This window comes from Aegilops tauschii, chromosome 7 (genome assembly GCF_002575655.3).
Source record: "Aegilops tauschii subsp. strangulata cultivar AL8/78 chromosome 7, Aet v6.0, whole genome shotgun sequence".
NCBI lineage: Eukaryota > Viridiplantae > Streptophyta > Magnoliopsida > Poales > Poaceae > Aegilops > Aegilops tauschii.
Genome location: NC_053041.3, coordinates 464,662,067 through 464,683,796, shown reverse-complemented (window position 1 = coordinate 464,683,796; position 21,730 = coordinate 464,662,067). Strand labels below are relative to the sequence as shown.

Genomic DNA, 21,730 nt, shown 5'->3' with positions numbered 1-21,730 from the left:
GGAAAATATTTTTGTATTTCTGTGAAAATGTTTTAGAAGTGGGGGAGATGAAAACGAGAAGAAAATGGCAAATAGTGTAAATGCAAGGAGATGAAAGTTTATGTGTAGGTACTTGATAGATGTTGGTGATGTCTCCCCGGCAACGACGCCAAACATTCTTCCTACTACTTGTGAGCTGCGTTAGGATTTCCTCGAAGAGGAGAGGATGATGTAGTACAATAGAGATAAGTATTTCCCCCAGTTAAGAACCAAGGTTATCAATCCAGTAGGAGAACCACACAACACCTTGTTAGCAGTACCTGCACACAAAATAACAAATACTTCCACCCAACATGAAAAGGGGTTGTCAATCCCTCGGCGGTTATTTGCAAGATCAAATTTTGTAGTGGTAGATAGATAGATAAAAAAACAAAATAAATGAATGCAAATAAAATTGCAGCAAGGTATTTTTAGGAGTTTAATATATGATAAAAATTAGACTCGGGGCCATCGTTTTCACTAGAGGCTTCTATCTTAAAAATAGTATACAGTGGGTATACAAATTATTGTTGGGAAATTAATAGAAAATAAAATAATCATGAAGATATCCAAGGAAATGATCATGTATATAGGCATCACGTCTGAGACAAGTAGACCGACTCCTGCCTGCATCTACTACTATTACTCCACACATCGACCGCTATCCAGCATGCATCTAGAGTATTAAGTTCATAAAGAAACGGAGTAACGCCTTAAGCAAGATATCATGATGTAGACAAACAATACTCACGCATGACTAAACCCCATCGTTTTACCCTTAATGGAAACGATACAAATACATGTCATGTCCCCTTCTGTCACTGGGATTGAGCATGGCAAGATCAAACCCATCACAAAGCACCTCTCCCATTGCAAGAAACATCAATCTAGTTGGCCAAACCAAATCAATACATCGGAGAGAAACAAAAAGCTATAACAATCATGCATAAAAGAGTTCAGAGAAGACTCAAATCATATTCATGGATAATCTAATTAAAAACTCACAATTCATCGGATCCTGACAAACACACCGCAAAAAGCCATTACATCGAATAGATCTCCAAGAACATCAAGGAGAACATTGTATTGAAGATCAAAGAGAGAGAAGAAGCCATCTAGCTACTAGCTATGGACCCGTAGGTCTGTGGCAAACTACTCACACATCATCGGAAGGGCAGCAAGGTTGATGTAGAACCCCTCCGTGGTCGATTCCCCCTCCGGTAGAGTGCCGGAAGAGGCCTCCAGATGGGATCTCATGAGACAAGAAGCTTGCGGCGGCGGAAAAAGTATTTTGGGTGGCTCTCTGATATTAGGGAAAAATTTGAGAATTTATAGAGGTGGAATTAGGTTAAGAGGTGACACGTGGGGCTCACAAGCTTGGGGGGCCCCGCCCCTGGCGCATGCCTCCCGAGCTTGTCGCTCCCTCGTGACTCTTCAGGTCTTCTCCTGAACCTTCTAGGGTCTCTTCTAGTCCAGAAAAAAATTAATCCAAAGTTTTTTCTCCCTTTGGACTCTGTTTGATATTGATTTCCTAAAAAGCCAAAAACAAGCAAAAAAGCAGCAACTGGCACTGGGCACTAGGTTAATAGGTTAGTCCCAAAAATGATATATAACTGCATATAAATGCATATAAAAACATCCAAGATTGATACTATAATAGCATGGAACAATCAAAAATTATAGATACGTTGGAGACACGTATCAGTCTCCATGACGAGGAGGGAGTAGTTCACCCTCAGGGCTGAGGGTATGTACCAGTAGCTATGTGTTTGATCTCTCTCTCTCTCGTGTTCTTGATTTGGCACAATTTTGATGTACCGCGAGCTTTGTTAATATTGTTTGATCATATCGTGTTTCGTCCCTCTCTATATTTTTGTGATGAATTATGTCTTGCTCTTTGAGGTTTCATTATGTTGGATTGAATATTCCGGATTTGAGAACACTTGATGTATGTCTTGCATGTGGATACCCGTGGTGACAATGGGGTAATCTATTGAGTCACGTGATGTATGTTTTGGTATTCAACTTGCGGATTCCCGTGGTGACATTGGGGTAATCTAGGCTCATAGGTTGATACACGTTTTCTCCCTATGTTCTCTGATAGAAACTTTGGATTGATTCTTTGTTGCACGTTGAGGGATTTTTATATGATTAAATTATGTTAGCAGTATTGAGAGATTACACTAGTGAAACTATGAACCCTAGGCCTTGTTTGTAAGAATTGCAATACCGTTTATGCTCAGTTTTATCACTTGCTACCTTACTATTTTTTATTTTCAGATTACAAAAACCTATATCTACTATCCATATTACACTTGTATCACCATCTCTTCGCCGAACTAGTGCACCTATACAATTTACCATTGTATTTGGTGTGTTGGGGACACAAGAGATTTCTTGTGTTTGATTGCAGGGTTGTTTGAGAGAGACCATCTTCATCCTACGCCTCCCACGGGTTGATAAACCTTAGCTCATCCACTTGAGGGAAGTTTGTTAATGTCCTACAAAACTCTGTGCTTGGAGGCCCAACACGAGTCTACAAGAATAAGTTGCTTAGTAGACATAAAAAACATTCAATTTTTATTGTGTCACCTTCAACCTCTTTGTATTTTTGTATATAAGATAGCTCAACAAAATTATTCAAGTGTGCATTAGCATCCTCATTTTATCAACCATAAAATTATTCTTTCATAACCAAAGTCAATAAAGCAGGCCTAATTTCACAAGATTCGGCACTAGTGGTGGGTGAAGCGATAGCAGTACTAATGAAATCATTGAATCATTGTTAGTATTACTTGTTAAGTCGGAAAGTTTGGTATTTCAGCTAAAGTAGACATGATAACGAGCTAAAACAAAAGGTGTATAGGTTTTATTTTAATCATTTTGTAGTTCTTGAATTTTTTAACAAGAAAATAAGCGAACTAACGAAAAATATAAAGTAAATAGGCAAGATAGATAACAATAAGGCAAAGTGGTAATCTGTAGGATCTATAGTTATTGAAAGAAACACCCCGGCAATGGTGCCAGAAATCTTGCTTGCTCTCTCTTAAGAGTGGTTAGGTAATCCCCAAGTATAAGGGTGATGTAACCTAGCAATAAGTATTTCCCTCGATTGAAAACCAAGGTTTATTGAACCAGTAGGAATTTATTCTGTAAGAATTATTCCTCAGTACCTACACACCAAACACAAAGCAGACATGAGGATGTCAAGCTTCTTGTCCCGCTAGTCACAAGGATAAATTCTATACTATGGAAGAAATTGATAAATAGATAAAATGATACAACAAAGAAGGTAAATAAGAATGTTAATTAAAGTAATGAGAAACGGACCTGGGGCCATAGCATCACTAGAGGCATCTCTCCAAGCAAGATAAATGTGTTATGGTGAACAAGTTACAGCTAGACAGTAATTAAATTGCAATAGTTATATTTATGACTACGATAATTCATGGCATATTCTTGTTTAAGGATTACGTCCATGATATGGATCGTTATCTAACCGGATCTACAACTAATACTCCACCCAAATATTGCTATCCAACATGCATCTCGAGGTATTAAGTTTATAATAAACAGAGCATTACAATAAGCGAGATGACATAATGTAGATAGTAAGACTATCATCCAAGTGTGATAAAGAAACCATCGTTTTATCCTTAGTACCAACAATAAAATACGTGCTCATTCCCTTTCTATCACTAGGATGGATCACCTCAAGATTGAATCCACTACCATACACAACTCCCCCTGAAGAACTATCCATCAAACTTGGCCAAAGAGGACAAATAGATCGAGGAGCATATATGACTACCTAATTACGTAGTAAAGAAACCATAAGAGATTCAATATAATTTAATGAAAAATATTATCCTAAAGTGACAATTCATCATATCCCAACAAACACAACACCGATTACATCATATGGATCCCGATCATGTGAGGCAGCTCACAAGAACTTTGTATTGAATCACAAGGGAGCATGGTCATGGTGATAGCAAGGTTGATGAAGATAGCTCCGGTGATGGATTCCCCCTTCGGCAGCATGCCTGAACAGGCCTCCAGATTGGATCTTCCCAGAACAGTAACTTGCAACGGCGAAAAAATCATGAAAAGTGGTACTGAGGGTTTCAAAAAATGTGTGCATTTGTAGCCAAATAAGGTGTAAGGCGGTGCCGAGGGTGGGGCACCAAACGACCCCACCACAAGGCCACCCCCTAGCCCATGTGGCCTGGCCACGTGGGTGTTGTGGGTGGCCCCCATCCTCCTCCGGTGCTTTCTAAAACCTTACCCTTTTATAAAGAATCATCAAAAATCTCTGGGGTTCGGAGGTCCATAGATACCGGTTTTATGTAAAACCAAAAACATGCAGAAAACAAAAAGTGGCTCTAGGCATAGAATTAATAAGTTAGTCCAGAAAAATAATATAAATGATATAAAAATATCTAAAAGTGGTATGATAATAGCATGAAACAGTAAAAAAATTATAGATATGTTTGGGACACATCAGTGCCCAAACTCGGACATGGTTGCTTAAGAACTACAAAATAACTTAGTACATAACTAAAAAAGTCAAAACTTAAAACAAAGATAAAAATCACTTAGATCCTTGGCAACGGCGCCAGAAAAATCTTGAGAGCCTACAAATGCACATAGTTTAGTTGTAGCATTCTAGAAGTAAGAGTACCAATCCCACATGGAGCCCATGAAAGGGTCTTGATTTCTGATTCGTCTCCAATCTATCTACTTTTCCGAACACTTTTTCTCTTGTTTTGGGCCCTAATTTGCATAATTTGAATGAAACTAACCCGGACTAACGCTATTTCAGCTGAATAACTTTGGTGTTATTTTTGTGCAGAAATAAAAAGTTCTCGAAATTGGATGAGACTTTACGAGGATTTTTTTGGAATATATACAAAAATACGGGCACAAAGAACTACCGGAGGGGGACCACCAGGGAGCCACAAGCTTAGGTGGTGTCCCCCGGGGGGCACCTTGTGAGCTTGTGGGCTCCACAAACCTCCGTTTGATCTAAACCCAAGTCCATAAGTACCGTCTTCTCGAGAGAAAAATCAGAGCGAAAGTTTCATCGCGTTTCATGGCACAGAGCTGCCGCCACCTCATGTTCTTCGTCAGGAGGCCTGATCTAGAGTCCATTCAAGGCTCCAGAGAGGGGAACTCGACCCCTCTTCATCAAAAGCCTCATGATGCACAACACCGAGAGTGAGTGCTTTCATTGAGGCATACTCGAGGTAGATGGAGATGGATGTGATTCGTCATGTAATCGAGTCAATTTGTTAGGGCTTGATCCCTAGTATCCACTAAGTTCTAAGATTGATGTTGCTATGACTTTGTTATGGTAAATATTTGTCACTAGGGCCTGAGTGCCATGATTTCTTATTTGAACCATTTATGTTTTCATGAATATAATTAACCGATTCATAGACTCCAAAGTGACAATAATTGGGATACTCTCCGGGGATGACTGTAATTTGAGGAGTTCATATATTCACTGTGATTTAATGCTTTGTTCTGGTTCTTTATTAAAAGTAGCACCGTAATTACCTTAGTTCCCATTAGGACCGCGCTCCCATAGGAGGGTAGGACAAAAGATGTCATGCAAGTTCTTATCGCAAGCATGTATGACTATATATGAAATACCTGCCTACCTATGATTGATGAATTTTAGCTTGTGTGTACCGCTCTAGGTTGTGACTGTTACATAATGGATTTCATCCAAGTATCCATCGCTACTCCATGCCTACGCTTTTACAATATTTTCTTTGCTCAAGTTACTATTACTACTACTGCTGCTACACTTGCTACTAAACTGCTATTGTTACTATTACTATTGCTACTATTGTTTCCACTACTATCATATTATTGTGCTACTAATAAATTGCTGCAAGGACATGACTTCTCAGGTGTTGTTGAACCGACAACTCAACTGCTAAGGCTTATAAATATTTTTTGGCTCCCTTTATGTTGAATCAATAAATTTGGGTGAAATACTGCTATCTAATATTGTTGTGATCTCTTATACTTGTGGGTCATCAATTTCTTGTAAATAATTATTATGATGTGCCTGCAAGTTAAAGGTGGTCTGAAGCAAAATGAAAAAAAATTATTTAGCATATAACCTTAGGCCCTTTAGCAATAATAATAAAAGAACACATTTGACAAATGGTCCTACCGTAGAAATCCTAGACTTGATTTGTCCAACGTCTCCATTATTACTCCCACCGCACCGGTGTATAAGTCATCTTATGTTGTGCAACGCGACCAAGGCGGAGGAGAAAACGGGAGAACTTAATATGTATTTGCTAATTAATATCATTGCATATAATGAACTGACCACTGCATGCCTCTTATTGGTTGCATATAATGAACTTAATAGGTAGTCTCAAGAAATTAAAATGATACATGCTCATGTCTCTTATTGGTTGATTCCACTATTCGTCTCAAGAAACAAGAAACGAGGTGAGAGTTAATGCACCGCGACTAAGTATTTTGGGATTATTTGGTTTTCGTAACATATATGCACCGGTACAAAGAGAGTAGAGGGGATTGTGCACGTAGTCCACGTTGGGACGCATCCATTAATACAAACATAATTTTAAACCTAATTCTGAATTAATTTTGAAATCAAGCTATTAATGCAATTAATTATTTGACAGTTAATTACATTTGCAATTAATTAGGTCCATTTAAATTGGTATTTTTCGCACATGATCAATTTGAAACCGAGTTACTAATGCAACTAATTAATTAGGCGAAGCAGTAGTGATTTTTTAATTAGACACATGGTTAATTAGGCTTGTAGATAATAGCGGTTAATTATGTCTCGAGTTAATTAATTAGACAGACAGTTAGTCTCACCAAATCAATTTGAAAATGCTCGCAGGCAAGGACGGCTAGTAAGGTCTCAGTGACATAGCAAACCAATGCTTGCCAACATGGAGCAAGAACACCATGCGCTCGCGATATGGGCGACCAATCGATCCTCAGGATAGATGGTGACCATGCTCTGCAGGACGTCCAGACGCTGACGGTTGCCGAAGTGTTCTTAGAGGACCACAACATGCGCTCGAGGGCGAGGTCGACGGTCGTGCACTAGAGGACGACCAAGCGCTGGCGGTTGAGGGCTCGACAGCACCTTCGAGAACGACGGTGACACATAGGACAACCAGTCACATGCCACCAATAATCATATATTTTCCTAACCCGTAGCAACACCCGAGTATTTAGCTAGTAGGGCTAGTTAAGCAAATAGATATCCAATTATTAGCTGCAAATTGCAATCAGGGCACCTAATTATTAAGTGGCAAATAGCATCATGTCGCACATCGAATACCAACAACTCTATGGGAATTAACTCCACCCAACCGTTAAATATGTGCCAAATCGAATAAGATCTCGCTGGCCGGATGGCATTGCACACTTGAGAGTAGGCTCCTAGCGTGAGTAGACCCGATAATATATACGTGCATTCATTTAGCGTATTTGTAGTCTAGCACCACGATGACACCACACATCTCATGGGTCTCATGGCAGCGCCAAGGGGACGATCGGACGGAGCTGTTACGCGCGTTAGCAGCCGAGAGATGTGTGTTGGCCACGCGGATGGCTACGGACAGGTCACGATTCACTTTTTTTTATATGTAAATCAAAGAGCAACCCCTCGCCATTGTCTTCACTCCACGGTCCACTCCCCACACACATCCACTCCGCTAGAGCCGACACCGGTTTCTGTCCGAGAGAAGAGGGCAAGAGGCCATGGCGAGCGAGCGCAATGGCGACGGGGGCAAGGAGCGCGCCGGGGAGAACGGCAACGGCGGCGGCGTGTCCTTGGAGCTGCCGGAGATCAGGTACACAAAGCTCTTCATCAACGGGGCCTTCGTCGACGCCGTCTCCGGTACGTGCCTACGCATCTCTTCTCTCCTTTGTCTTGCGTAGACATCAAGTATTTGAACTTAGTTTGTGATTGGTGCGGATTTGTCCGTTCTAAATGGACCATCACCTTCAGAATTTTGGGCTTAGTTCGAACTGAGCAGGCTTTAATTTGCTCGTGGTTGGCTGAACTTGGAATCCTGAAAAATGAATACTCTATCAAGTAGGAGTATTTGAGGTCAGCTCTGGCGCGGAGCCGCATGTTGTTGACGCACAGTTCTTGGGGAACATGGCATGACCAAGACCAACAGAGCGATAAGATTCATTGTCTAAGCGGAATTCACGGAAGTAACATGGTTAACTTGTTGTAAACTATACTGTATTAGAGAGAAGAAGCCACAAGCTAGCTAGCGTGACGGGGTGCTTAGCTTAGCTAAAAATGTCCCCTAGTATTAGAGAGCATAATAGAGGGTGGAAAGTACGACAAAACATAGCTAAGACAGCAGGGACTGATGAGCTTGTAGGCGATCTGGTCTCTATACCCAGATGCATGGGACTGATGAGCTTGTAGGAGCCCATCGTCTGGGGGTAGAGAGCGACCCCGATGAAATTCTTCGTGTAGAAGTGCTTGCTCTAGCCAATGCAACGCGCCCTCACGTGTGGCTTCCTCAAGCCTAAACGTGGACCAAAAATGAGCTGCAATTTAATTGCGCCTGCCGGGTCTTGAACTCAAAACCTCTTTGTTTCGATACCATGTAAAAGTGCATGCGCTAGCCAATGCAACCAAAAGACTGATCTGAGGGAGAAGGCGCTAGCCAATGCAACCAAAAAACTGATCTGAGGGAGAAGGCCGGACATTATACTCCAACACTTCGGATGGCAAGAGCAACACATGTGTTCTTCTAGAAGCTCGTGTGCAGTGCCATTTGCCGTACAGTAGGCGACGGAGATGGCCACTGCTGTGCTACACGTCCTTGTTGTCAGGTCCTCCCGTGCCCCCACCCCCACGGCCACTCCCGCGTGTGTCCTTCCTTTCCTTCTTGTCATCTGGTCCCGGCTTTCCCATCTGAGACGGCCGTTTCTCGTTTGTACGAGCATGCGCCCGTGATATGCCACTGAAATCAGATTCGAATGACCGTAGCGCCAGTCGCCGTCCAAGCCCGTCCGTCACCTTCTAGAAGCGAGCGGATGGCTACGTCCACGTCGCTGGCTCCCATGCTTGCCTGCATGCTCCAGCCTTCCAGGCTGCTCGGCCCGATGCCAGTGCCGACGTACGTTACCAGACGCAATAATATGACAAGGTTGCTTGCCGTGAGGACTGAGCTCGGAACAGAAGCATGGTCCACGCATGGGTTGTAAGGCCAACTCCAACGGGCGACCCTATTTCGTTTGGTCTAAGTTTTTTTTGTCAAAACAGACAAATGATACAGCCCAACGCGCGAGAGCAAGACCAAATCTGGTCCGTATCGTGTCCGTCTCAACCCAAATCCAAAGCAAATCTGGGTCGGATTTGCGTCAAACCAGATAATGGACGGACACGCACGCGGATCTCATCGTCTGCCTCGGTCCCGCATGCCGACCCCCAAACCACTTCCCACCGCCCATATTTAAGCTGCACGCGTGGGACGGGCCCGCCTGTCAGCCACCGAGTCGGCCCCAAAACGTCCTTTTTAATGTCGAAGCTGTGGACCGGCCGTCCACATCCTCTTCCCAAACTTCATTTTCGCCGCTTCCACACTCTTCTCTACCCCCTCGAGCCCCAACCAACCCTAGAGCACGCCGTCGCCCACCATCACCAAGTCGGGGAAGCACGACCGCGAGCCGGGTCTTCTCCAGGCCCACGCGCCGCCACCGGCTTCACCATTGCCCAACGTGCCGCCACGACACGGATCCGCCCGTGCATGAAGGTGGACGTGTGCTAGCGCTACTGGGACACCTCCACCCTGCTGCCGTGCCCGGATGCCCACCTGCCGACCGGGTGGCATATGAGCCCAGATCGGGTGCCAGTGCCGGCCATTCCGGTGAGCGGCCACGTGTGGCTTCTCGAGATCAACCCCGCGCGGGCCTCGTCGATGATCCCGGGTATGCCTCACATGCTCGCTTTGGGACACTTGGTTCCGGGATGAGCACGATGTGCGCCAGCAGACATTTTCTGCCAATCATGCTAGCTTAGCACCGACGCGCTCTACAACACCTCGTCCTCCCAGCCCTCCACGTCCGCGTTCTAGGTCACGAGTGAGCGGACATACGCCCTTGCCGTCCCCGCCACGACCAGATCCACATCGGTCCATGACAGCCAAAGAGGAGGGGGAGCTGGTGAGGAAGGTGATGGCAGACTCATAGATTGAGTTCGAGAACACCCAGTGGGATGGACTGGAGGTGCGGATGGCACTTTCGCCTGCCGGGGACGACGACATCCCCGAGCTCAAGGAGATGGAGGAGCCAGACGACGCAGAGCCTCGGTGGAACCCGGTGGCAGTGGGCCAGTCGTGGTCGTGGACTTCGACCCTGTCGTGTATGTCAGAGTTGGTGTTTGTGTCGGCCGTGTGGTTTGGCGCCGATACATGGTCACCGCCCCGAGTGCTACCGCTGCCCCCTGCGATGCAGGCGCCACAAGCCCACCCGTGGCAACCGCCTTCCTTCGTCGACCTTAGCACCGACGAGGAAGATGGGACTACGACATGCAGTGTAGACGGCGGTGAAGGCTTGTTTTCTTTTTTGAAGTTTCAAGTTTAAGTTTAATGCATATCGAACAGTTTGGCGGCGACTTTTGAACGTTTAATGTAATATGTAGTCATCTTTTTACATTACTTTTGATGCCTTTTTTTATTTGAATTTTAGTTAAAAGCCGGACGCTCTTGCCAATTGCGTCGGGCTGTTGGGTGCAATGATGCACGGACGACCGCAAATGGATACTCGTGTCTGCTTTGCCGACCCAAACAGACATAATTCGGACAAAACGAACGTCCATTTACGGTTGTGCGTTGGAATTGGCCAAATAAAATGTTAAAAGATGCCTTTTCCAACTGTAAAAGAACTTCCCTCTTGTAAAAAGATTTTTTTTCGAAGAGGGCCCTAGATTTATATTCAAGGCCTCTAATAATACAAGTACATCCAAGAAATAACGAAATTAAACCCAGTCTCAGAGAGCCAAGCAAACTCAGTTTAGAAACATACATATGCAAGTTGTACTTAATTTTCTTCAGCAAATGTCAAAGAACAAGCAGTACAAATTCCCATCAAGTTTGAACGATAAGTATACAACATACTTGACACATGCGAGTACTTTTAATGATTATCCAATTACACATGATGTTTTAATCAAATAATCCATCCTCATTACATCTATTTTTGTCTATAAGAGATGAAATCTCCATTGAAGATGGACAGGTGGGGCAATGCGCGCCATAATAATATAGTGTATTAACGACTGGCACGGAAGTATGCTTAAACTTGGAGGCGGTCATTCCTTTCAGATTTTACTGATTAGTACTATTAGTTTAGGTAAAAAAGTATTTATTGGTAAAAAAACTATTAGCTGGATTTATATAAGTTTGTCTCACTTAGATTGTAAACCTGGCAAGTATTCTTTTTGCGGGATCAAGCCAAGGCAAGCTGATCTTTAATTTTCTGTAGGAAGGAATTTAGCTTCACGCGAACACTTGATGACATGGCACCGTTTTTTGCATGTGACATAACACAAATAGCTGCGTAAAATAAAAAATAAAAATAATGAAAACAAATAATTTTTGCGGCAGTCAAAAAGACGAAAGAATTCGGAACACAACGTTTTTTAACTAGAACGAATCTGGAAAAGCTGACACAAAAGTGCAAAATTTATATTTTTATTATGAAATTCATAATATTTTATTAAAGTTGCTAAAAATGTGGAAACGGTAAAACTGGTTTTTTTAATACAAAATCTAGGAAAATAGAATGGCTCATAATTATTTTCGAAAAATCACAAATGATTTGTGCATTCATAAAAATCACCATAGTTCTATATCTTTTGTAATGCTCACGATTTTGTCTCTCTTTTAAATAAAATTTCTGGTTCGTTTCATTTTAACACTGGTTGGATTTTCCACACTTCTCGCAAAATAATTCTTGTTTTGTCAATATTCAGATATTTTGAAGAACTCCTCTTAGATTTTCTAAGGAAAAGTATTCCTTCCAACCGACTGATTTGTCAGCAAATCAGCCGCTTGCTGCGCCCTCCACGCGTCCAGTCGGACCCACCCACCTCCCGCACAGCCTTATCTCCTCAACAGCCGCTTTTTTTTTCTTTCGTCTCCTCCGTCTCTCGATCCTACCTCTGTCACTGCTGTCATCCCCACCCCTCTTCCTCTCGGCTCCCTCTCTAGCATAAGGACGGCGAGCACCGGAGGCCGGGACTACCGGAGCTCTCTCCACCTTATCTTCCCAACAGCCGCTCCGTCTCTCTCGCATCCCCCAATACCTCCACCGACGACGCAACATCGATGCACCACCGGTCACCAACGATGCAAGGGGATGAAGCACGGCTGCTTCCCGTTCCCGGCCACCGGCACTACAAATCTGTTGAGGCGGGTTCGGGGCTGTGAGCCGGGGACGCGGGCTGCCTCGTCGGTGGGCGGTGGGGCTACAGTTGAGCGAGCGTGCCGCTGCACGGGGAGGGACGACGGAGCTGCAGCGCAGGTGGTCGATGGAGAAACTGCAGTGCAACGGCCATGGTGCTGCGCGTCGGCGGCGGAGATGCAGCGCAACAGCCATGGTGTTGCGCGCCGTTGGCGGAGCTACAATGCAACACGACGGTGAGCGACGGAGCTGCAATGCCATGGGGGCGTGGTGTTGTGCACCGGCGCAGGAGCTGCAACGCAACACGCTGGTGTTGCTATGGAGAGTCGTCGGGGGCTGCCAGGGTTGCTATGGAGAGTCGTCAGGCGGCCGATGTTGTATTGGAGCATCGCCGGAGGCCATTGGTGCTGCGATGAAACATCACCGGGCTACCGGTGTTGTATTGGAGCATCGCCCGGACCATCGTGTGCCGCGCAGTGCTGCAATGGAGCTCCGCCGGGTGCCCATAGGTGTTGCATTGGAGCTTTGCCATGCCGCTCGGTGCTTCCATGGAGCTTCAATGGAGGAGTAGCTCTACCTTGCTCGCTACTGCCATGGAGCAGCAATGGAGAAGATGATGGGGGTAGCGTTGTTGAGGGAAGTGTGCTCCAGCTGTCACATATCGAACGCACACGCTGACTTCCATCGAACGGTCACCAAGGCGGTTTATAAATTTTCTCCATCATCCGACTTACGCCTAGCAGCGGCCATTTTCTAAACAGTTATGATCTTCTTTCCAACATTCTCCCCTGATGGTGGTGCTGTATTCAGTAGTTTTTCTCCCCTTCTGATCTGAACTTCACGGCTGCCATGTCGGTTTTCTTCTCGATCAGGTAAGACATTCGAGACCAGGGATCCGCGGACCGGGGATGTGATCGCCAGCATCGCCGAAGGCGACAAGGAGGATGTGGACCTGGCTGTCAAAGCGGCAAGAGAAGCCTTCGATCATGGCAAATGGCCTCGCATGCCCGGATCCGTACGATTCTTTCCCCTATCAATTCTTCACCATACACAAAAAAAAAAAAATTACAGTTCAATCTGAATAAGCAACTGGCGCGCAGGAAAGAGGAAGGATCATGATGAAGTACGCGGACCTGGTGGAGCAGCACGCGGAGGAGCTGACCCTGCTGGAGAGCCTGGACGCCGGCAAGCCGCGCACGGTGACCAGGGTGGTCGACATCGGGACCTCCGCCACGTCCCTGCGCTACTTCGCCGGAGCGGCCGACAAGATCCACGGCGAGACGCTCAAGATGTCGACGCAGTTCCAGGGGCACACCTTGCGCGAGCCCATGGGCGTCGCCGGGCTCATCATCCCCTGGAACTTCCCCGCCATCATGTTCTTCTGCAAGGTCGCCCCCGCGCTTGCCGCCGGCTGCACCATGGTCGTCAAGCCTGCCGAGCAGACCCCGCTCAGCGCGCTCTACTTTGCTCACTTTGCCAAGCAGGTCAGATCGGTCACCTGAGACGAGAAACACAATGCACATAGCTGTCCTGTCTCTGTTGTTCTGAACTTTTGGTGTTGTGTTCTTGTGCAGGCAGGAGTCCCAGACGGGGTGATCAATGTGATCACCGGCTTCGGCCCAACAGCGGGAGCAGCGATCGCGTCTCACATGGACGTAGACATGGTAATCTCACAACATTCATCATTTAGTACATGAGCAAATAGTTACCATGTCATTTCTTGCTCGTCCAGGTCAGTTTCACGGGATCAACAGCAGTTGGGCGGCTCATAATGGAGGCGTCGGCCAGGAGCAACCTGAAGCCGGTGTCCCTGGAGCTGGGCGGCAAATCTCCGCTCATCATCTTCGAGGACGCGGACGTGGACCTGGCCGTGGATCTCTCCATCAGCGCCAACTTCTTCAACAAGGTGAACAACATCTTGATTAGAGATGACATAGCCATAGGAGTTAGAGTAGCTGAGATCATCCATCGATGTTGCAGGGAGAAGCTTGCCTCGCGGCGAGCCGTGTCTACCTGCAAGAGGGTATCTACGATCGATTCGTGAAGAAGTTGGCAGATCGCATGGAGAGTTGGGTTGTCGGGGACCCTTTCGATCCTCGCGTCAATCAAGGGCCTCAGGTAAAGAACAATCGGACATTCCCACTGTTTGTGCGACACAGATTGATAGTGTAAAATAAAAACGTCTTACATTTTGAGACAGAGGTAGTACTATGTTATTAACTCGTGCCCTGTGTACAGGTGAACAAGGAACAATATGAGAAGGTGCTGAGCTACATCGACCATGGCAAGCGAGAAGGGGCCAACGTGCTGACAGGAGGAAAGCCCTGTGGACAGAGAGGTTACTACATCGAGCCCACGGTTTTCACCGAAGTTAAGGTCGAAATTCATCGCCAGAACAGTAAATATAATGCCGTTACATGATCACTTCACTCTGTGTCCAGTATATCTGACATCGTGGTAGGGAATCCCTGAACAGGATGACATGATCATAGCAAAGGAGGAGATCTTCGGACCCGTCATGTGCCTGATGAAGTTCAGGTAAGCCCATCCCATTCGCCGGTTGATCGGCATAGATAAAACTGTTGCACTCTCCAATCTCAATCTGTGATGACAAGAATCTTTTTCATGGTTCTAGGACGGTGGAGGAGGTAATCGCCAAGGCCAACGACACGAGGTACGGGCTAGCGGCGGGCGTGGTGACCAAGGACATCGACGTGGCGAACAGGATGACGCGGTCGATCCGCGCGGGGGTGGTGTGGGTCAACTGCTACTTCGCCATGGACGCCGACTGCCCGTTCGGGGGCCGCAAGATGAGCGGGTTCGGCAAGGACGCCAGCATGCACGCGCTCGACAAGTTCCTCGCCGTCAAGGCCGTGGTCACCCCCGTCTACGATTCGCCCTGGCTCTAGGCTAGCTCTCTGCTCTCTACCTTGCTTCTCTTGTCTGGCACGGTTGTTTACGACGAGAAGCAGCAAAAGGAAGACGCATTGTTCATTCCGATACAGCTGTTTTTTAGTTCCACGTTGTTTGTCCATGCTGTGGTGATATTACCTGCGAGTAATTAGCCAGTTGTTTTTTTATATATAAAAACAGTTGATTATCCTTTCCTTTCTGTCATGCTTTTTATTAACTCTCCTTTCTATTGTCTTTTTTTGAGTTATTATTTACCCAAAACCATCACACTTGGGGCTAGGGGTGTCCACAGAACATGAATGCTTTCGAGGATTATTAAGTGTTGTTTCTTTCGCCTTTGCATTACTTGTAAGGCAATGGTCGTGCGAGAGGGGGAGATGAACCATCAGTACCTTTGGGAGCTAGAGAAGAGCTGGTGCCCCCACCCAATGTTCGCTCTCGCGACTCCCCCACCCACGACCTCCACCTACCACCGCCACCACTTCCGCCGGCGAGCCCCCCCCCCCCCCCCCCCCCCGCCGTCGCCGACGCGGTCGCCCCACCGCAAGGGAAACCTCGTCGCCTCTCCACGCCCTCGACCGAGGGCACTCGCGCTCTACTCCCGGGGAGGCACATCGCGTGCGCCGCCGAGCTCGCTTCTGGATCTGGCCCATGGATCCGACCGAGGCGAGATGCGGATCTGAGGAGAGGGAGCTGGAGGCGTCCCACCGGGCCCGGATGGAGAGGACGATGCGGCGCCTGGCGCAAGGGACACGCTGAAGAAACTAGTGACGAGAATCTGCGTGGAGGCAACAGAGGAAGAGATGCGGCGCATGGTACCCTGACGGAGTGCGTCTCCAGAAAAGGTGATAAGCTGGGCGCGAGCAGAGATGAGCTCGGAGGACCCAGCGCAGCGGGCGAAGTGGCGAGCGTTTTGGTCGCTGCAGAACCAGGTTTGACGGCGTTGCAGTCGCCGGGGCTCTGTGGGGGTCTGGTTTCCCCAGCGACGCCGCCGCGCTCATCTGGGAGCGCGAGGAGCCTTGATTTGGGGACCCCCCTGCGCTGGGCGGCTGGTCTCGTTTCACCATGGCGCACTGCTGCTTCCTTGATCAGGCAGCCTCGGAATCCAATGCAACAGCCTCCGGAGATTACAGAGGTTGATAATGGCGTGGTCACCGTCGGTGCGATCCCGTGTTCAGTGCAGGCTGATGCGTGGAGAAGCCGCGTCGGAATTTTGAAAAAGTCAAAAAGGGGAAAGGGAGAAAGGGGCCACTAGAAGACGATGACGAGGCAACCAAAGCCCACTATGGCCAGCTGTCGGATTCAGGGCCGATCCCCAATCCAGATCCAATTCCACTCCTCGTCTGGGTGGAGAAAACACTAGCTCTCTCCCGTAACTTCACCGCCGCTGATTGCTACCCTCTCGACGCCCACACCACGAAATCCTCCTTGCCACCGGTGATACACATCCCAGTCTCGGAGGAGCTGTTTGCTGAGATCCTCGCCATGGCAGAGGCACAAGGAAGAGCACGTGGGAGAGGGAGGGGAGGAAATCCAAAGGGGAACAAGCAGATGGCGCAGGGTCAGATCGACAGCGGGACGGCGCGCCAACAGGTCAGTGGTTCCCCCCAATGGATCCGCAGTTTGGTCCTCCGCCGCAGCAGTTCCAGTTTGGGTACGACTTCCCTAGAGGGCAGCAGATCCCCCCCCCATGGTTCCCTGGACCGTATCCCCCCCAGATGAACCAGTGGAGGAATGGGGGTGGGTGGGGATCTGGGCACATCCAGGGTCTTGCAGGCCCTTCAGATAGCAGTTTCCAGGGGCAACAGCAGCAACAGTTGTCACAAGTGCAGCAGCAGCAACAGTTTGCGCAAAATCATACCACTGAGCAGCAGCAGCATCCTAGTAATGCCCAACAGTCCAATTTTCAGAAACAAAACAACTCCTCAGCAGCACAGACACAGAAGAAAAACAAGCCTGCTGGAAAGCCAAAACAAAATCTCAGTAAGGACAAAGGGAATTCTTCGACTGAATATGTGGATGTCATCGGTTACAGCTGCGGGGAGACTGGACATCACAAAGTGCAGTGCCCTAAGCCTCCAGGTTGCTTTATCTGCAAGATTGTGACCCATAAAGTAGAGGAATGCCCAGTTAGGAAGAAGCCTAGAACTCCTGCAAAGTTTGTTGGCAGTGGTGCTCCTAGTTTGGGATACTACTAGGTGGATGTGCCTGATGTTAATGATCAACACATGGGACACAGGAAGAATGTGGGCATTGTGTATGTTGAGTTTGGGCAAGTGAGCAAATCTGAGCTAGCACACAACCTATCTCTCATATACAAAACTAACTGGCCTTGGCAAGTTAGGAAGCTAGATGACTGGACCTTTCTTGTCAAGTTCCCACCACATATCCCTGTTGAGCAAGTGGATGGATACCCCATGTTTGGATTACCAGAAATTGAAGGAGTCACTGTTAAGGTAGAAGTGTGGAAAGGAGAATTAAAGCATCATAGTGAACTCCAAAAAGTCTGGGTCCAACTGAGAGGAGTGGCTCCTGCTTGGGCTGAATGGGCAGTCCTAGAGCAATTTGCATCTGTCTTTGGTTCCTTGATTGATGTGGATTGGCAGGGTAACTTCAGATCCTTCTTTGAGGTGGTCAGAATCAAAATCAGGTGTAGAGATCACACCAAAGTGCCTGCTGACAGGATCTTTGGTATTGGGGACAAGCTCTACAAGATACATATTCAAGTGGAGCCACCTGAAGAGGATTTTGAAGATGATGACCTCCTAGATGATGATCTGAAAGGAAATAGGAAAGAAGCTGAAGGAACAGGCCCAGGTGTTGATGATGGTAACAACACCAATAGCAGCAAGGGTGGGGGGACTACCAGCTCCACCTCCTCTCTGACAAGTAGCAAAAACCCTGGGGCTAGCTCTACAACCAACTCAAGGCAAACAACCATGGAATACCTCAAGAACCTACCTGATCCACTCTCAATGGACCACACATATTCCCTGCTGCAGGAAATGGATCTAATGGGAGATGATGAGGATGATGAGGACTTGGTAGATGAGATTGCTGATGAAGAAGACCTAGAGCTAGATAACAATGCTGAAGTGGTGTTTAGTCCACTAACACATCACACTCTTGCCACTGATGATCACCTAAGCAACATGGTCCCTGCAAAACAACAATGGGGCCCGGTTCTAGCCCTAAGGAAAAGTAACAGGGTTGATATAGGAGATAGGACTATGATGGAAATTGCTATGAACAACAAGAAAGTGCAGAATCTGGAAGCCAGCAAAAAATAGATTAATGGTACCATTGTCAAAACCTCTTTTGAACACTTCACTGATCCTGAATTTATTGCTATAGCTAGTAAAATTGGTGTTGAAATAGATGATGGTCAGACACTGTTTGCAGGACATGTTGAAAACCAATTAGAAATCCAAAAAACCTCTCAAATGTCTGCAGGACATGAGGATACTTTTCTTTTGAACAAAGCTGCTAGTGCTAATGAGATCGGAAATCGAAAACCTATAAAAACCACTGGCACACAACCAGTGGATGTGGCTAGTGAGCACCCTAGATTCTCCTAGAACACCTACTACACCTGAGGGTTTAAAAGGTATATCAGCTGTTATAGATGACTATAGTGTTGGTTGGACTCATATTAGCAAATATGGACGGGGCAAGCACCCTAGGAAAACTCTGCATAAATGAATGCTCTTTTTTGGAATATTAGAGGGATCACTGCCCCTGGCAAGAGGACCTGTATTAATGATACTCTCTCCAAACATAACCCTAGCATTATCCCTTTCCAGGAGACCAAAAAAGAGCATCTCACTCATGCATTCCTAAAAAGCTATTAGCCGTGGTAAAAACTATGACTGGCACCACCTACCTGCTGAAGGCACTTCTGGTGGGGTGCTGGTGGGAGTGGATCTAGACATTTTTGATGTCATTAGCTGGACCCCTCTCAAATTCTCCGTTTCTTGTGTGTTAACACTCAAGAAAAAGGGCATCTCCTTTAGGTTTATTGCAGTTTATGGGTCTCCTTATGATGAAGGGAAGGATGATTTCCTTTCAGAACTGCATAGCTTGTTTATTGATGATCACCTGCCTACTATTATAGGAGGGGACTTCAATCTAGTTAGATATCAGAAAGATAAAAGCAATGGCAAAATTAATCACAATTGGAGTGATAAATTCAATGCCTGGATTGAAATTTGGAGCTTACTAGAAATTAGAATGTCTGGTAGACAGTTCACTTGGGCTAAAAACCCAGGAGAACCTGATCATGTCTACTATTGACAGAGTCTTCTGTACAACAGAACTAGATGCTCTTTTCCCTTTAACTAACTCTCAAGCCCTGCCCAGAACTGAGAGTGATCACACTCCCATCCTCTGGAATTCAGGGATTGACTGTGTTCCTAGGAGTCCTAGTTTTAAATTTGAGAAATGGTGGCTCCTCCAAGCAGACTTTAAAGAACTGGTTATCAAAAACTGGCCTGCCCCTGTTAAGAGTACCACCCCTATTGATATTTGGCAGGAGAAAGCTAGGAGGTTTAAAAAATTTAGTAAAGGCTGGAGTAGAAATGTAGGGGCTGAGCTTAGAAAGCTTAAGCAATCCCTGACAGAAGAATATGATAGGCTGGATGTCAGTTCTGAAAATGCACCCCTCTCTGAGCTAGAATCAGATAGGATGAAATGCATCATCTCTGAGCTCCAAGCCATTTGGCTCAAGGAGGAAACGGAGGCCAGACAGAGATCCATGGATAGGGATATATTAGAAGGTGACAGGAATACTAAATATTTTATGGCTGCTGCCAATCAGAGAAGGAGGAAAACATTGATTCATACTCTGGAGGGCCCATCTAGGCCTACTTCAGACATAGATGACATGTTAGCCATAGCCACATCCTACTACAAAACCCTCTTCCAGAAGGAAGATAGAAAGGGTTTCTGTCTTAGTGATCAATTCTTCTCTGATAATGAAAAAATCAAAGACTCTGATAACTTAGAATTGCAGAAGCCTTTTTCTGGAGAGGAAGTGAAAGAAGCTTTATTTGGGTCATACTCTGATGGAGCCCCTGGCCCAGATGGACTTTCTTTCCTTTTCCTTCAACAATTTTGGGATACCATTAAAGCTGATATCATGGCCATGTTCACAGACTTTTATAATGGGGATTTGGACATCTATAGGCTTAACTTTGCTATCCTCACTCTTATTCCTAAAGAGAAGGAAGCCACTACTATGAACAAATTTAGGCCTATTAGCTTACTAAACTATATTTTTAAGCTCTTTACTAAGGTTCTCACAAATAGATTAGCTGTTCTTATGAACCTTCTTACTTCCAGCAACCAAACTGCCTTCATTAAAGGTAGGTTTATCCTAGAAAGTGTGGTAACAGCACATGAGGTGCTGGACTCCACTTATCACTCAGGCAACCCTGGTTTGGTGCTTAAATTAGATTATGAGAAGGCTTTTGATAAGGTAAATCTAGACTTTCTCATGGAGATCCTTGAGAAAAGGAATTTTGGTCCTAGATGGATGAAATGGATTTACTAGATCACACATCTAGGATCTGTAGGAGTTAAACTAAATGGTGTCACTACAAAAAAAAGACACATCCGTGACATTTTGGGCCGAACGAATTTTTTTTCTGTCATACTTATGAAACTTCTATGACGATAATTGTGACAAAACCTGGTATCATCATAGATGTGGTGGGGTCCTACTATGACAAAAAATCATGACAGAAAATGGGCTTTTCATCTTGGGCTGGCCGGAGACGCAGCTGCATGACATTCTTTGGTCCGTCCATGATGGAAAAAACGATCGTAGAAGCGAGGGCGAGGAAAATATCGGGGTGTTCCCGGTTACGGTGGGTGGTCGGGGCCGAGCGATGCGCATTTCTCTCATACATGCACGCGCGTGGGTGCGAGGCGTTGGGCTCTAACTGAACCCGAGCGAGGCGTTGGGCTCTAACTGAACCCGAGCATTGCACTGCAGGCTACGCGTTACTGAACCCGAGCGATCGATCGATGGCTGTTAACTGAACCCGATCGAGCGATTCCTTCGCTACTGCTGCTAACTGAAGCCGATCGATGTTGCCTCTGGATGAACAGTGAGCGTTGCTGGGGGGTTTGGATGAACAGTTCCCGGTGGGGGTGGATGCACCGGACCCCGTGGTGTTGCCTTTGGATGAACAGGACCCCGATCGATTGAGCCGATTGAGGCTGGATGAACAGGACCCCGTGGAGGGCAGGATGAACAGGACCACCCCGTGGAGGGCTGGATGAACAGTAGACGGTGGAGGACTGGATGAACAGTAGCCCGTGGAGGGGTGGTTGAACAGGAGCCCGTGGAGAG

General features: G+C 46.5%; 1 protein-coding gene across 1 annotated transcript; it reads left to right on the top strand.

Moving 5' to 3' along the window:
• The first annotated feature begins 7,667 nt into the window (after window positions 1-7,667).
• Window positions 7,668-15,574, top strand: LOC109783318 (aldehyde dehydrogenase family 2 member C4). The gene is made up of 9 exons (XM_020341930.4): window positions 7,668-7,930; window positions 13,335-13,477; window positions 13,563-13,946; window positions 14,037-14,126; window positions 14,195-14,368; window positions 14,443-14,580; window positions 14,701-14,838; window positions 14,939-15,000; window positions 15,098-15,574. The coding sequence occupies exons 1-9, from the start codon at window positions 7,792-7,794 to the stop codon at window positions 15,369-15,371; spliced, it is 1,542 nt and encodes a 513-aa protein (XP_020197519.1). The 5' UTR covers window positions 7,668-7,791; the 3' UTR covers window positions 15,372-15,574.
• Window positions 15,575-21,730: the final 6,156 nt, after the last annotated feature.